At 30.9% G+C, this 18,561-nt stretch overlaps 1 protein-coding gene across 1 annotated transcript in view; it reads left to right on the forward strand.

The window, feature by feature from the left end:
- The window catches only part of LOC107453788 (uncharacterized), a 54,032-nt gene that overhangs the window by 13,103 nt on the left and 22,368 nt on the right, over positions 1 to 18,561 (forward strand). The window contains exons 7-13 of the mRNA XM_071183773.2: positions 4,294 to 4,438; positions 4,527 to 4,639; positions 7,461 to 7,602; positions 11,163 to 11,275; positions 12,668 to 12,812; positions 12,907 to 13,019; positions 14,044 to 14,188. Coding sequence (XP_071039874.2) covers positions 4,344 to 4,438; positions 4,527 to 4,639; positions 7,461 to 7,602; positions 11,163 to 11,275; positions 12,668 to 12,812; positions 12,907 to 13,019; positions 14,044 to 14,188 — 866 coding nt within the window. The 5' untranslated portion in view covers positions 4,294 to 4,343. The remainder of the gene's footprint in view (positions 1 to 4,293; positions 4,439 to 4,526; positions 4,640 to 7,460; positions 7,603 to 11,162; positions 11,276 to 12,667; positions 12,813 to 12,906; positions 13,020 to 14,043; positions 14,189 to 18,561) is intronic.

Raw genomic sequence — 18,561 nt, forward strand, 5'->3', positions numbered from 1 at the left:
TAATAAACCACATTAAAGAAGGAACGTTGCAATGCTACACGCTACATTAACGACGTCTCCAGAGTAACTGAATGACGGTTCATATAGAAATCGCAGGTATGCGTCTCATACAACAACGCCCCCTATAGTTCGTTGCGATCGCGAATTGTGAAAACTGTTTAATAAAAATCAAGGCAAAAGCAAATTTTATTCATCTTGCACGCTTTTAATAATTATTTATATTTAGTATGCAATTTTAGCTCAATTTAGTATGCAATTTTTCATTGCTGACAGTTGTCATTTGAAAACTATTAAATTGTTTATTATTACAAAGTTTGCGAATTCACATTCATTTTAATTATTTCATTTAAAAAATAGGAGTAGACTATATTTGAGGGTGCCCCTTGATTCTCACCAAGTTGTGATAGCGGTTGATCTCCAAGCTGGCCGATGTTGAATCCCAATCGTGATTCTGATTCGTTTAAATTTCAGCGTTATTTTTAAATGTTCAACGGTATATGTAATTTCAGAAGTCCGTTAGTTCTATGTTGGATACCGGCTGGTTAGGTTACTTTTGCTTCTGATCAATAGGGTCGAAGGTATGTGGGCAGTCATAAAAAAAGGACTTTAGAAAAAAATTTCACCGCCATTCCGATACCACAGACGCCATTTTCAATTCGTATTTCGCCGAATTTATGTGGCGATGGAGGAACACAGATTCTATTCATGATAAATTTAGACAGTATCTAACTGCTATTAGAGAATTCTGTGCACCTGAAACTGAGGAAATTCAAGCTTAATGAATAAGTGAGATGTTTTTTTTTCCTTTTCTTTCTGTGCTTACTCCATTAATTTTTATTTCGATTCAAAATGCATTTTATTGGGTTTATTAATTTTGCTTACATTGGGTTCATTGCAATTTTATAAAGTTTTGGCCGATGTCTTGCTGAAATTTTCCAATGTATTATTAAAATATCATTATGTTTTGGCAGCCATTCCTGTTACCGCGGTGTTCCGCGCATTTCAGGAATGGTGATAAACATAAGTTACCAATTTCGTCAAGGGGCACCCACAAGTATATTTTTACCAAAAATAGATTTTTGTTTTAAATTTTATCATTATTATATTTCTTATTTAATTTATTTCATTTTTATTGCTTTTTTATTATTTAAAATAAAAACGTGAATTTTCGAATTAGCAAATTTGCGACCAATGTCAACTTCTACATTTCTTTTTGTTTGAAAAAGAATATTTGCAAAAATATGCCGCCTAAACGAATCGCTCTAAGTCGATCAACATCTCAAGCACGCAAGAAGAGAACTAACCGTGTTTCAGAAAAATCGGAGCAACGGGAAGAAAGACTTGAAACTAATCGAGAACACAATGCTTTAGCCCGTTCCTTAGAAACGTCTGAGAAACAGGAAAGAAGACTGTTAACAAATCAACTACGCACTTATCAAGCCCATTCGTCGGAAACATCAGAGCAACGGGATGCAAGAATAAAAATCAATCAAGAACGCACTTCGCTATTCAGATGCTGCCAATACTCTGATTTGAATCTCAGTGCATTTCACTATGATCCGACAACCAACTATAGTCTTTCACCCAAGCGTCATCATCGGAAAAATGGATCAATTATGTATGTTTTGTAGTGCTCTCAAATTTAAGAATGAAACAGCTGGAATTTGCTGTTCTGGAGGCAAAGTGTAACTACCAGATTTAACGTCGCCAGCCGAGCCATTATCAACGTTGTTATCGGGTCAAGCAAATCAATAGAAACTTTTCTTGGCGAATATAGGTCAGTACATTCGTGTTTCCAAATGACTTCATTCGGTGCTGCTACAAGTATCGGTGCGCATATGGACAGCTAGAGTTATTTATTACATTCACATGCAATCCTGCTTGAGCTAAAATTAAAGAGCTTTAGTAACTTAGGCAAACATCATCGGATCTTCATGATGCATTATCACACGTGAGTTAAAACAAATATTAAGCTCTAAACTTGGTTTTATTGCGAAAAGTCATGTTTTTAGAGAGACACGGTGTTTGATGCATTCTATTGAACGGCAGAAAAAGAGAATTGCCACATGATTTGGCTTATTGAAAAACTCACACCAGGACAAATTGGTCAGCTCATATCAGCAGAAATATTCATGACGCCATTGATCCAGAATTATTTCAGATCATCATCCAAAATATGTTTCATGGTCGGTGTGCATCACCATACATGTCTGTTTGAAAATGCACTAACGATATCCTAGAGAATTAACTGTTGAGACTATCACTGGTTTTTTCACCATTAAATAAAATTCTCTATTCAAATCATAATCACAAATCTCATTTACACACTTAAATACAAAATTTAAATTCAAACTGAAAGCTTTGCAACGCACGCAGGGTACAGCTAGTATATATATATATATATATATATATATATATATATATATATATATATATATATATATATATATATATATATATATATATATATATATATATATATATATATATATATATATATATATATATATATATATATATATATATATATATATATATATATATATATATATATATATATATATATATATATATATATATATATATATATATATATATATAAATTAAATATGCTTTCAGTAAAGCATGAAAAATTCGTATGTGGCTACATATATATTGTTTCTGGTATTGTGCTATGTAAATATGAAGAAAATAAAATTGCTTACATTTTACCGTGAATGATTTTGGAAAGGTATATACGATTTATAAATTTCATTCGCTTTGAAAATATGAAGATGGTAATAGAAGTTAACTTATCTCGAACGCTCAAAAATGGAAGTCTATTTCAAAGACTAACCTGACTTGAAAGATGAAACAAAAGTAATTTGAACCAGAGAATTGCCAAAAGTTGTTTTTTGAATCATGCCAGGTGAGTCTTGAGAATGAGTGCTTATTTTTGTGTGCTCGTAACATGACCCAGAATTTCCGATAAATCATTACCACATGAGCATATACCAAATGTGAATGTTTTGAAATCCATATATTTTTTTAATCAGAAATATGATTTTTTTTACCAGAAATATCATTACCATGCAGTACGTTAATTTTATCAGAATTTTACTACGGAATATCAGTTAAGGAAAGACATACATTATTTTTTTTGTAGCTACAACATTTATTGAAGCACACAAAAAACATATTTTAAACTAATTTTAATGACTGTGAAATAGAAAAAAATTTTATTTCCAAACTCTTACATATCCCGTTTTAGCATACCTGGGTTGGATAAGACGGGATAGGGTTTACAATGTTTAATTTTTTTGCATATATATAAATATAAAATTATAAATAATGCAAATATATAAATAATATTGTTCATATATAAAAAAGATCAAGTCCTCATCAGAGAAATACATTACAATTAGTTCTAAAGAAAGATGTGAAATCCTAGAGTCGAAAATAAAATGCTTAATAATGAACGTTAATAAACAAATTTTGCATTACTATATAAAGGGACTAAATTTTTCAAAAATATAAATAGCTAATATAAATAAGTTGCTTAAAAAGCCTAGGCCTACATTAATATATGGCTATTTTAAAATGCAATAATCCAACAAATAAATAGGTGGATAAAACGGGACATAAAAAACTCTATCCCGTTTTATCCAACTCACAAGTGTCCCGTTTTATCCGACTCTGACACTTTTTGAAGCAAACATGGCTGCTGCCTATATGTGAAAAGAAAATTAGATAGACTGCACATAAAAATATTGGTAAATAAATGTTTAATTAAATTTAATACTCACCGGAATTTTATTCCCATATATGTAGGCAGTACAATGTAAAAAACAACTCACGTAAATATAGAAAGTGGCAAAAAATAGAGTAAAAAAGTTCTGAGACCTGTAACTTTCTATCAAACAGTGATCTCGAAGCGGGACACACCGAGAATGATATAATCACGTCGAATAACACATTTCTGTCGTTGTCCACTAGATAGCTGCAATAGTCTGGTCCCTAGACGACGTATCCCGTTTTGTCCGACTATCCCGTTTTATCCAACTCTCCCCTACATATTTAAAATGTTATTTTTTTAATTTAAAAAACTGTTTTTTTTTCTAATTAAAATATTGTATTTTTAAGGTTGGGAAGGAGAGCACTGCGATATTCATTTTATGCATTGCGACATTATTTTTTAATCTGAAATATCATTACCATGCAGTATGTTAATTTTAAATGTACGTATTTAAAATGTTATTTTTTTTAATTTAAAAAACTGTTTTTTTTTAAAAATTAAAATATTGTATTTTTAAGGTTGGAAAGGAGACCGCTGCGATATTTCCTGTAGTAAAGGATATTACGGCATGAACTGTTCCCTTATATGTGATTGTGCAAACTCGGCAACTTGCGATGCTGAGAATGGAGAATGCTTATGCTCAGAAGGATATCATGGATCGAAGTATTTTTGTTCTTAAATGAAAAAATAAGATCGGATTCTTAAATGATAATTACAATTAATATTTGTGAAAATTTTTGGATGATTTCAGGTGTGGAAAAAAATGCCCAGAGCACAAATGGGGAATTAATTGTTCAAATAATTGTAGTTGCTTGAATGCTGCAAAATGTTTGCCAACAACTGGCTACTGTGACTGTAGTCCAGGTAAGCGAATTTAGTTGAGTTTTCCTTAAATAAGGAAAATATAATTCAAAATTAATTTGAATGGGATAAAGGTTTTAAAATTAATGCGATTTTTGAAATATGATTGAAATTTAAGCTGATTGTTATGAAAGTATTCACGCAATTTATTGTAATTCGTTTTTATTAAATCACTTTCATGTCTGTAACTCATGTCATATCTTGTAATTAAACTTCGACCAACTTTCGTCTAGCTAGAAAACTCAAGTTTTATATGAAGTTCTTTGTCAGATAATTCTAGTTATAAATTTTTACTGACCAATACAAGCTGAAAATTTAATTTATCATCAATCTACGGCTAAATTTGTCCCCAAATTAAATAAGAGTGTTAATTAAGTGTTATTAATTTAGTGTATCAGCTACTTTTTTAAATATAGCTGGAACATTCAAAATTAAAATATTGTTCTGTGATGAATGAAAATGCGTGATTAAATTGTTTTCTGCCTATTTAAAGCCTAATTTATCAGGGTAGTATAGCCAAAAAGGATATCACGATATTATTTGGCCACTTTCAAACTGGCTAGTTCCTTACAATACCACCTGACGATTGGTGCTGAATGCATCTCAAGTTTTAGTCAGCTATTGATCTTTTAAAACAGCAATTTATCGTCATTTCATCGACTGCTAATAGATGAAGATTCTGATCCAGCAAAAATCTAACATTTTTAAAGATTGAGAGTACAAGGAAGAGAGGGAGACCGGAAGCAAGGTGGTTGGACTGTGTGGAGAAGGACCTAAAAGTATTGGGAGTGAATAGATGGAGAGATCTAGCAACAAGTTGAACCCTCTGGAAGAGGCAGCCTGAGAAACCTTGGCTTGCATTAGGTTGTAGTGCTGTTAAAGATGAGGAATATTTATCATTAAAGTCCCAGTGACTTTCAGACTACACTGTAAGATATTCTGGATCAAAATACGGTAAAATGTACCAGCACTCAGTTTGCCAGTACTTTGTACCATAAAACTTATTTTTAACGGAACATGTTATGGAAGAAAAAAATTTAATACACCGTAATTTTTACAGCCATAATTACTGTAAAATCATTGAATCATTCTAATGAAATAAATATTACTTTAAAAATTACGGTAGAATACGGTATATTTATTATATTACCGTGTAATTCATCATCACTCAAAATAATCGGGGGGAAAATAGAAATTATCGTCATTAGAAATTTAGACTTTTTTTCTGGTTGAAACGATCAAATTTCAAGTGAAATCTGTGTTTGATGATAATACAATTTTCAACAGTTTTCTGAATTCTGAATTCTAAGACAAAATCCGTGGTTACATTGTCGCCAACATTGTACATTGTAGCTCTGTTCTTGGGGAAATACCAATATACTTGACAAGCTGTAATTTTGACTGAAGCACATTGTAAAAAATTCCGGATAAAAATAAAGTCTCTGCGTTTCAGGTGTATCATCCGTAAAATTCATCTTACAGTAAAACCCATTTTTACGGTAACATATTATACCATAATTTTCGCAGTATTTATTTAATTAGAGTAATTCAGTGATTTTACAGTAATTATTACAAAAAAAAACTGGGTATTTCAGATTTTTTGTTCCGTAACATGTTCCGGTAAAAATGGATTTTTACGGGGAAAAGTGACGGCACCCTGAGTACCAGTACTTGCCGTAATTTGATCCGGAATTTTTTATGATGTTTATACAAGTTTTGCCACCATCTAAAATTTTGACGTTTTTCCATAAACTAACTGACAAAAAAAAATATAATAATGTACAATAAAAACATTAAAAACTACAATTTTAAAGAGAATTAAAAACGAAAAAATAGTTTCTGTTTTTGTAAGACCAAAAAAGAAAGTCAGGGATCATTACTTTTGTAATAGACTTCCATCCCAAGTATAAATCTCCCCACGTTTTGTGACCTCCATTGAAATACTTTCCCTACAATTCTTGTTTGCGTAAGTGTATTATTGTTTTTTAATTTTCAAAAAGAAAGTAAATTGATTTTACTGCATTTGCTATTTCAAGTTTCTGATTTTCTCAAACTTATAAAATAGGTTTTAAATCAACAATAATTAAAACTCATTTTTTGGAAATTTCATTAGAAATTTATTTTTGCCATGCATTTCTGGTCTGTTGTTGTTGTTTCCATTGCCACTGGTTAATGTCAGCAATCCTGCTTTGGAAACAAAGCGAATTTAACACAGAAGGTGCCTTCTTATTTTTCAATGCCGCCATTTATGGCCAAGAATATACTTTCATCCACTCACACACGTCACAGCCCGTTTTCACAGGGCCGACAAATTCATTCATCCACAGATTGAAATTTTGTCTTGAACCAGATAATGATCAATATCCAATTTAGTACACTCATAGGTATTGAATTTTGATTGGAACTTGGGGGACTTTGTGACTCCGACAGATTTAACGTATACCAGTCACCATTTAATACACGGGATTTCTTCGCCTGGTGGGATTCGAACTTCCGTTCTCATATACACGCGTCCACCATCCTACTAACCATGCTGTCCCGGATATGGTATATCAATTTTGGTAGTATGGATATGACGATTGAAAAATTCGCATATGGAACCTTTCGACAGAGAAAGTAAACGGTAGAACATATTATGTAACTGCCCATTATTGGAAAATCAATAACTATTTCCGTCATGTCTAAATTATAAAATTTGTGAAATAAATAAGAAAATGAAGTAACTGTATAATTAAGAACAACAATCCACGAATAAAATTGATGATATAATCATTAATCTCAATAATTTATATGTTATCAAATTTTTAAAAAAAAAATATCTTAGGTTGGAAAGGAATTGAGTGTGAAATACCATGCGATAATGGAACTTATGGGTATTTTTGCAGTCGAAAGTGTAGTTGCATGAATGGAGCTGTTTGTGATAAATCATTTGGCTGTATTTGTCTACCGGGAAACATAGGAGAAACGTATGTACCATACTAATGATACAATAAGTCATAATTTTCTAAAACATTAATAAGGTGCTGTATTAAACCATGTATATGTTCGAATAGAACTACAGTATTGTTTAATCAGGTTAAAACAGTTCAATAATAGGGTTCAATTCAGCCCTGAAGATTGCCGCAATCTTAATAAGGTGCTAAATTGAACCATACATATTTTCTTACTTAAACTATAGTATCATTTAATCAGATTCAAAACTCTCAATAACATGGTTCAATTTGTGATGGCAAATATAACCATATTACCTCAACTTTAAAACCAAACTACGTTAGCATTTGAACTGAACTATATTAATGTTTAATTAGCTTCAAGAAAATTAAATAATATGGTTCGATTATGGTTATCGTTAAGGTTGCGGAAAATTAAAATAATATTGTGGATTAATGCTTTGCAAAATTTCTAACAGTATACTTATAGTAAATATTAAACATGCGTGTTACAGAAATGTGTAATTTTCTAGAAACTTCACAAATTAAAAGTTTTGCTAGTTAAAACACCTGATTAAAAATATAATTTTCTTTTTATAGCAAATTTATAGTATTTGATAACTCAATTTTTTACTGGAAATCAAACTTTATACTCTGTTAGATTTTATACTTTTTTAATTTGTGCGGACTTGATTACTGCACATTTTTATTCATCTTCTGTTGATAAATTTTACGAATCTTTCAGACATTCTTTTCACATTAAAGAGATGGTTGATCATTTAAAGCAATGTGCGTATTAACATAGCTGATAAAGAATCAAGTAGCTATGTGCAATTCTATTATTATTCCATTTGCGATTTTTCTGTCTATTTTGTCAGAATCTAAAAGTAGTAATAAATGTCTTCAATCGTTCTAAGCACGAAATTTTCAACACAATATCTTATATTTATTATATACTAGCCGCCTAAGGCTGCCAGCTGTCCGCCAAGCTAAAGGTTTTCACAAATAAAGTTTTTTAAAACATAGCAGGAAATCTGAAGATTAGTGGACAATTAAAGTGTTCCTGTTCTGCAATTTTGTCTTCATATCCAGATGAACGGCGACAAATATATCAAAGCGAAGCGTTCTATTTACGTATCGAATATGTTGCCACATTTTTAATACAAAAGTTAAACTTTTCTCCACTCTTATAAATGTAAACTAATGCGAACCTTACAATTAAATTATTAATTCCTTCGTATATTATTGGTTTAAGTTGTCGAAAATTAATATTTCAATTGTAAGGTTCGCATTAGCATACATTTATAAGAGTGGAGAAAAGTATATGCATTTTTTAATAGTTTTTTGAATATGGCTCTTTGAAGACGAAAAAGCATAGATTTTCTTACAAAATGACTGATAACTAAAAAACTAATCCAAATTTTCGAAAAAGAAAAAAAAATACTTCTTCATAATGTCAAAACACAATTATGTGCCGAGTTTCGTGCCTGGGCGAGGCTTCTGGGGCGATATATTGTGATTACAGACACACACACAGCCGCGCTTATTATTATGTACTAGCCGCCTAAGGCGGCCAGCTGTCCGCCACGCTAAGGGTTTCCACAAATAAAGTTTTTTAAAACATAGCAGGAAATCTGAAGATTAGTGGACAATTAAATTGTTCATGTCCTGCAATTTTGTCTTCATATCCAGTTCTGCTGCAGATGTGTTATAGCTCTTGAGGATGTTTGAAGATGCTATGGTAACCTAACATATAATATAACTATCAGGTGGAGACTTGTTTTTTTTCTTAAAAAAAGGCCTCAGAAATTGTAAAAGCATACAAAAGTTGCTTTAAATACATGAAAAGAACACGAAAACGAATTAATTTTTTATGGTATCTATTTCTCTATAATTTTTTTATGGTATCAATTTCTATTTCTATATCGCTACAAAAATTAACGTCGGGTAGACTATATTTGAGGGTGCCCCTTGATTCTCGCCAAGTTGTGATCGCGGTTGATCGCCAAGCTGGGCGATGTTGAAACCCAATCGTGATTCTCAACGGTTTAGATTTTAGCGTTATTAATGTTCAACGGTATACGTAATTTCAAAGGTCCATTAGTTCTTCGTTAGATACCGGCTGGTAAGGTTACTTTTACTTCTGGTCAATAAGATCGAAGGTATGTGGGCAGTCATAAAAAGGGACTTTATAAAAAAAATGTCATCACCAGTTCGGTACCACAAACGCCATTTTCGATTCATATTTCGCCGAATTTATGTGACGATGGAGGTACACAGATTCTATTCACGATAAATTTAGACAGTATCTAACTGTTATTAGATAATTCTGTGCACCTAAATCTGAGTATATTCAAGCTTAATGAAGAAGTGAGTTGTTGTTTTTTTCTTTTCTTTCTGCACCTATTCCATTAATTTTTGCTTCGATTCAAAATCCTTTTTATTGGATTTATTAATTTTGCTTATATTGGGTTCATTGCAAGCTTTATCCGATGTTTTGTTGAAATTTTCCAATGTTTTTTGAAATATCATTATGTTTTGGCCGTTATTTCTGTTACCACACCACGGTGTTCCGCGCAAACAGGAATAGCGCCAAACATAAGTCACCAATTTCGCCAAGGGGCATCCTCAAGTATAATTTTCCCTTATCGTCTTCGCTTAAGAAAAGAAAAAAAAGAGCGTGGAAAGAAGAAGAAAAAACTTATTATAACAATTATGAACAGTGATAAATATATCAAAGCGTAGCGTTCTATTTACGTATCTAATATGTTGCCACATTTTTAGTACAAAAGTTAAAGTTTTATCCACTTTGATAAATGTAAACTAATGCGAACCTTACAATTAAATTATTAATTCCTTCGTATATTATTGGTTTAAGTTGTCGAAAATTAATATTTCAATTGTAAGGTTCGTATTAGCATACATTTATAAGAGTGGAGAAAAGTATATGCATTTTTTAATAGTTTCTTGAATATGGCTCTTTGAAGACGAAAAAGCATAGATTTTCTTACAAAATGACTGATAACTAAGAAACTAATCCAAAGTTTTGAAAAAGAAAAAAAAATACTTCTTCATTATGTCAAAACATAATTATATGCCGAGTTTCGTGCCTGGGCGAGGCTTCTGTGGCTATATACTGTGATTACAGACCCACACACACACAGCCGCTTTTATTATTATGTATAGAAGAGCTATTCTTTAAGTATTTTACACCAATTCTGATTAAGTAAATGGCTTCTATTTTCTATATAGCTATTTTTATACTGAATAAGGAAAAGTAAATTTTATTTTTGCCTAAGTAACTCAATGTAGATCGTTGTGCTGTATATTGTAGGCGCATGCCTCTCTAGTTTAAATTACAAACAGAAATTTTGAATATTTAAAACTTGAATATTGAATACATTTTAAGCCTTACTTAGACTTTTTTCAAATATTAGGAATTTGAAATGAGAAAACAAAAGTTAACTAATTTTAAAGGTGAAAAATATTATGTTTTCGAAATCTATTAAAAAGTGTTTAAACAAAAATTTTATTTTTTGTCTTAACGAATGAATAATACCGCTATTGTTCTCATTTGCTTTATTATTTTTGTGCAGATGCAACGAGACTTGTCCAAGTTCTTATTGGGGACAAAACTGCTCCAATAAGTGTTCCTGCAAAAATGGCGCACAATGTAACCAAATTGATGGTTCTTGCAATTGCACAGATGGTAAATAAATTTTTATTTTATCCTTGATTGTAGATTCTAATATTTTAAAAAATTAAATTCAAAAGTTTTTGTGAAAATTTTAAAATATTTTTATTTAAGAAATATTTTATCAAAAAATCTTATTTTAGTAAAAAAAAATTTAGAAAGCAATTTTTATAAAAGTTTTAATATTGTTTATTAGTCTGAAATTTTAATGTCTTGAATCAAGTCAAGAAATTATGCCATTAATAATATGATATTTGTTTAGGAAAGCTAATTAAAAGTAATGTTTAGAGTACTGTCAGAAAAAAATAGATTAAGTTTTGAACGATTGGTCGGGTTTTCTTTCTGTGAAGTGTTTTGGCAATATCTAATTATGAAATATCTGGTATAACCATTAACCGTAACCATGGCGGCGTATGCTTATTTCGTCATGCATTTTTACTTTCAAAACTTTACCAACTCCAGGTATAATATTATTGCCTATTTCGGGGGTTAGAAACCTGAATTCCGTTTAAAAACACGGTATTTCTTTCAGAAAAACATCAGAAAGCTTTGATATAATTAAGCATACTGTTGCAATTATATATCCGATCAACCGTTCAAAAGTTATAAAAGTAATTCATTAATTTTTCCCTAACTGTGCATTAATACATTTTGTACTGAATTTTAGAAGAAAATTAACCTGAAATTCATCAAATGTAATCAATTTATTTAAATGCAGATTGGAATTATTTTTTAAAATTTTTTTTAATGTGCTCATAGCATTTTTGTAGAACATGAAGGAAGAAATTTTTCAAAACATTGGTTACTGTGAAAAATATTATTCAAGTCTATGAATTTTGATTGCTTTTGTTGCTGTTTATTTACGTCACACGACCGTGTCTTACAATCATGGAACCATGTCTTACAATGAAACAGTGGTCTTACAATGATCTTACAATCAGTCTTCTGTAGGACTTGAATTTTTGGAGATCCCAATTAGTGAAAGACACTAAGTGCAGACTTTTGAGTGTGTTTGAAATTGATGATTTCCAACGCTTTTTTTCAAAAAGCAGTCAATGAGTAAAAGCCGTCCTTTAGGCAGAAAATTTTGGGCAAAGAGGGCTGTGAGGCTATCTGTTTAAATGAGTGTATATGATTTATTATTTGCAATGGAAAACTTGCGGACAAGGAAAAATGTAGCTTAACCTTTACTTTCTATTGTTATTTCATGTACTTTAAACCTTATGAACATCTTATTTACATCATTCAAACTGTCTAAATTATCGAGTAGAATCTTTATCCACTCAGATCTACAATTTTAAAATATCTTTACTAAATTTGGCACAAACATTAAAATTTGGTATTTCTTTTATAAAAAAATTATCGAACAAACTTAAAACGCGTGTATAAATGCTTTATATGTTGAAGGTTGGAGAGGTATGCACTGCCAAATCCCCTGTAAGTCTGGAAAATATGGAAAAAACTGCGAAGAAACATGTGTTTGTGAAAATCGAGGTACATGGAATCCACGGAATGGTAGCTGCTATTGTTCTGAAGGATTTTACGGTTTTAGGTAAATAAATTAACATCATGCGATTAACATAATGAAATAATATACTACAAAAATGCAATGCACGAGTAAGTAACTTATAAGGATTCTTTTATAGATGTGAATTTCCCTGTCCGAGTGGATATTGGGGAGAAAATTGCTCGCAATTGTGTACTTGCCAGAATAACGCCACTTGCCTTTCATCTACAGGATACTGTGATTGTCAGTCTGGTACGTCAACATATAAGTTGGCATAAGTTTCAAACTTATGCCAAGTCTCTTCACTTTTTTAAGGAAGCATTTATAATCATAAAATGATGATTATTTTCGTCATCATATCATTAAATGAAAATAACTCTACTGCAGACTTTTAGGGTACCCACGTTTTTTAACTTATGTTCCTTGCCACCAATGCTGTGAGACAATTTACCTCCAATCCCAAACTGAAAAAATACATATGCATGAAAATGAAACTTATTTGAAACGAACTTTAATTTAGCAATCAGAACTAAAAAAAAGGATGAATAAAACATATTAAATAAAAAGTTTGAAAAAATATTGATATGGTTCACAATTTTCAGAGGATCCAAAGATAGAAATCTAAAGAAATTTAACTTCTCTGCCAAGCAAATAAGGGTATAGAAGTGTTTTTAAAAAATCTCTAATATGCTCATCTTACTTACACTATGGGAACCCTCACAATTATTTACATAAATCATAAGTAAATTAGTGATCTCTATTCTTAGCCCACGATTCATAAAATTGATTTATAAGTATTAAATTGACGGTATTCTATTCTTTTTCTCGCATCTAGCTTTGAATTGGAAGTAAACCCAATGTCTCACCAGGACGAATAATAGGTAACACTTTACTTCATCTCTCAAAGTTTGTTCACATACGAGTCCTGCGGTTGCCTATACTTGCAATGAGATCGATCCCTATGCATGACCTTTTTCTAAGTTGTGGAATTTTTGTTTTTTTCTGTCGTTTTGTCTTTCGGCCTGAAGCGAGAGTCCCAAATTTTCTGTAAGGAATTTGCAGAGTTATTAGGTTTTTTAATAGAAACTTTTTTTCATTGAATTTTATGCAACTTTATTATGGAATTTCATTGAATTTTATGTAAAGAATCACCCAGGCTACAAGCAACAAATCAGAAAACTGACAAGGAAACATATTTCGCTCCTTTAAATGTGTGACAATAGTTAGCACTTATTGTTTAAAATTAAGAAGTGGCTTAACGGATGTTTCCGTTTAGGTTGGCGAGGTTACGATTGCGAAATCCCTTGTAAAAATGGAACTTATGGGTACTTTTGCAGTCGTCAATGCGAATGTAAAAATGGAGCTGCATGCAATTCTTTCGATGGTTCCTGCAAATGTACTGCAGGATTTGTTGGGGAAAGGTATGTATTTAAAAAAAGTTTCTTTAAAATCATGATGCGAATTGAATATTTAATTATATCTAGCGGAATATAATTAGAATAAAATATTATAAAATTCTGTTGCATAAATGAAACGGATGGCTTTAATATGTATCTAATTCAAATACTAATTTCAAATGACTTTGATATCAATATTTGACCTCCAATATTGTATTCCGTCTTACTAATGGGACATATGGAGTCACTGAGGCTCAAGGAATGGAGCGTTTGCCTCCCATTGAAGTGAACCGGGTTCGAATTCCAGTGATGTCTGGTCGATACGAATTCCGCAACCGGCTCGCACCGACCACAATGCTGACTTAAAATATCCTCAATGGTAGACAAATCATGGGTTAAAGTCCCTTTGCCGTGTGCGTGGGAGGTTTTCGTAGCTTTCTTTAAGTTACGCAAGTGCGGGTTAGTTCCATCAAAAAGTCCTCTACGAAGGCAACATTCCTCCCATCACTTCATCTTGGAGATCCTTTGTCTTCTGAATTAGTTTCAAAATTGCAAGGCTACGGTGTATAACATTAGTAGCAGTAAGTTCAAAATTGAGTCAGCTGTTCAACGATGACTCTAAAATAAAATAAAATAATGGAATAGATTTTGTTTTTTAATAATTGATTTATTAGTCAAGACGAAATTTCTATTAACAAACATAAAAGCAATATCTGTTCTCATTTACTTAAAAATCAATAAATTGCTGCTAAAATCTTATTTCTGCATTTTAATTTTTGAAAAATTCTATATTTTCTTATTTTGTTTTCAATTTATATGAATTAAATTTTTTAGGGTTTTTGATGGCATCATAAATTACTTTTGAAAAAAAGTCCGAATATTTGGAAAGACGTTTTATTAACTTAAAGACAAATAACAGTTTATTAAAAATTTAAAAGTTTTTATTCATTGTTAAAAAACCTAATTTTAAACTCACTTACAGAAAGTACTTAGACGTAACGCCTTTGAAAATTTAAAAAATAAATTAAAATGTGCATTTTTGATCCTAATTTTTTAAACATACATTTACCTTAACATTAATGAAAATATTTAAAATTCTCATTATTTGTCAGAGCCATTTTTTTGAAAACTAATGAAATATCTTAAATAAAATGTACTATATTACCTATTTCATTTAACTTTCCAAATTAATCTTGCTATCACATCATGTCACAATGATATCAGATGCTGGCGTTTTAAACAAAAAATGCTCATTCTTTTAATTTCAAACATAAATAAAATAATAAGTGTTTTAAGTATTTGCAGTATATGATAAGTAATCAAAAATAAAAAGTTTTAGAATTTAAAAATAACGAAGAATGTGTAATTTTAGTTTAAAAAAAGTGCGTCAGGTTTAAAGAGTAATCAGAGTAATAAACAGTTGTATCAAGAGTCATATCAAGTCATACAATGCATAAAAATTGTATAAGGAATAATGAGTTGTATCAAATAACTCTATTGAACGTTATTCCTATGAATAACGTCATTCACGGGTAAAAGTTTGTTTACGGAGTTAGAAACATTAAAATGAGTTTGTACAGCTATCTAATTAAGGAGAGTAGATTAAAGTTTTATCCAATAAAAAAGTAACATCATGTTTAATAATTTATGCCTTAATAACAGTAAGTAAAATATTGTTTGAAATATAAATTTCAACAATAACTCTATTGAACGTTATTCTTATGAATAACGTCATTCACGGGTGAAAGTTTGTTTACGGAGTTAGAAACATTAAAATGAATTTGTACAGCTATCTAATTAAGGAGAGTAGATTAAAGTTTTATCCAATAAAAAAGTAACATCATGTTTAATAATTTATGCCTTAATAACAGTAAGTAAAATATTGTTTGAAATATAAATTTCAACAATAACTCTATTGAACGTTATTCTTATGAATAACGTCATTCACGGGTGAAAGTTTGTTTACGGAGTTAGAAACATTAAAATGAATTTGTACAGCTATCTAATTAAGGAGAGTAGATTAAAGTTTTATCCAATAAAAAAGTAACATCATGTTTAATAATTTATGCCTTAATAACAGTAAGTAAAATATTGTTTGAAATATAAATTTCAACAATAACTCTATTGAACGTTATTCTTATGAATAACGTCATTCACGGGTGAAAGTTTGTTTACGGAGTTAGAAACATTAAAATGAATTTGTACAGCTATCTAATTAAGGGGAGTAGGTTAAAGTTTTATCCAATAAAAAAGTAACATCATGCTTAATAATTTATGCCTTAATAATAACAATAAGTAAAATATTGTTTGAAATATAAATTTTAAATAATGTATCTAAAATCTTCCATTTCTTTTTAAGAAAAATTATGAAAAAAAAAATGGACAATTTCTCAATATTTTAAAACTATAAAAAAAGCATTCTGCCCTTTTTAATACTCTGCTCCTTGTTTACTGAAAATAGAATGCATTAACAAATTGTACTTGCAAAATAACTATTCAAGGAAAAAAAAATACTCGAAGTTTCTTTTGAAAGAAAAATTACCAAATTTATGCGCTTACTTTCTTTAGAGAAGGAATAATTCTTTAAGATATGACAGATATCATAAATCAGGAATATTTTATCTGTCAACATATTCTATTTGCAAACAGAAGTGACATAAATCATTTGCAAAGAAGAGGTATCTTAAACTAGAAGGATTCTACTTAAGAAGTTATCTAAAATTTCAATTTCATTTTTTTTCATACTCAAGAGCCGATAAAACTGACATTTTTGTACGAAGATTGATGAATGCATATTATACTTTTTCCAATGGAAGAGTTCATTTTATAAATTTCTTATGATCTGCCTCAAAGAAGATAGAAATGCAAATAGATTTCAATCAAACATTTTAATAATTTTGAGACTTTATTTAATTTTTGTAAACTTGCACCATCAATAGAAAAGTATTTTTAATGTGCACTGTTAGAACTTTCTCTCTGAAATTACGGGGAAAAAACCAGCAGCAGTCTTTTCATCCGATTAACACTAAAGTTAATGGTTAGGAACACTTTTTATTAATACAGTTTTGAAACCGTTTACAACGGGTAGTACGGTTAAAAAAATTAAATAAAAATCTGTACGGTTTTGTAACCATAACTTGCATCTGAATCATGAAACTTAAACGGACATTGAAGCTCTGTGCATGCTGCTCCATTTATGCATGAATTCTTATAATTCTTATGTATTCTTATAATTCAGGGTAACTGATTGAAGAGAGCAGGACACTAGGAATGGACACTGGAGAAAAATAAAACTTAAACATTAAAATACTGGTGTGCCATTTATGCGTGAATGATAATTTCGTATTATCCAGGGTCACACAGTGAAGAGTGTAGGACCCTGTCAACTTCTCATGTACTGAAGGAATGGAAGAAGTATTTAATAACCGTCACTTAACAGCCAACCTAGTTTTTGGGCTTACGACTACTGATAATAACTAGCTTAACCCCGCCCCGCTCCCGTCAGGGGGCATCCTGGGACACTCCGAAAGTTCGAAGTGCGCTCAACAGTTCAATCACATAAGCAAGCATATTCAAAATTTTCAAATTAGAGTTTTAACAAATAGGTAGGATATTAAATATGAAATCCAGAAAACAGTGTTACTTAGAAATGAACTAAATACAGACAAACATTAAAAGGAAAATAAACAGTAACAATCAGAAGAGATATAGATGTCGCATCTTCAGTAGGGGTGCAAAGTTAATAAAAGGAAACAATTTCACATGGAAAATATAGGATGTAACTCAGAATGTAATTACAGCTGGCACAGCATTATCTAAGGTATCAAATTCCAGGAATTTTTTTCTTTCCTTTTTTTTTACACAGAATTCACGACTGCTAATATTCAACTACGTAGCCTTGTAATTTTGAGCCTAATCCAGAAGACAAGCGAACTTCTGGAACAGGTATTGGGAGTCTTCGTGGAGGACTTTTTGATGGAAGTAACCCGCATTTGCGTTACATGGAGAGGAAGACCTCGTGAATCTCTCACGGTTAGCCAAACGGCAAGGGGATTCCAACCCATGATCCGTCTACCATTGGTGATATTTCATGTTAGCACAGTGGTCGCTGGAAGCCGGATGCGGAATTCGTATCAACCAGCCATTGCATGGATTCGAACCCGGTGCAACTCATTGGAAGGCCAACACTCTATTCCCTGAGTCATTGCTGCTCATGGAAGAAATATTTAGTCAAGAGATGGACCTCTTAGCTGTAATATGAGCCCAGTTGATGACTTTATAAGGTGGGTCAAGATGGAGGGGATAAAATTCGGGTTGTTATCTGTATTAGGAAGAAAAAAAATAGTCAATAAACGTTTTATTTTCTGTCACTGCAGTTTGAAAATAATCTGTTTTAT

This window comes from Parasteatoda tepidariorum, chromosome 7, assembly GCF_982258835.1.
Source record: "Parasteatoda tepidariorum strain Cologne lab strain chromosome 7, Ptep-v5.0, whole genome shotgun sequence".
In the NCBI taxonomy this organism is placed as follows: Eukaryota; Metazoa; Arthropoda; class Arachnida; order Araneae; family Theridiidae; genus Parasteatoda; species Parasteatoda tepidariorum.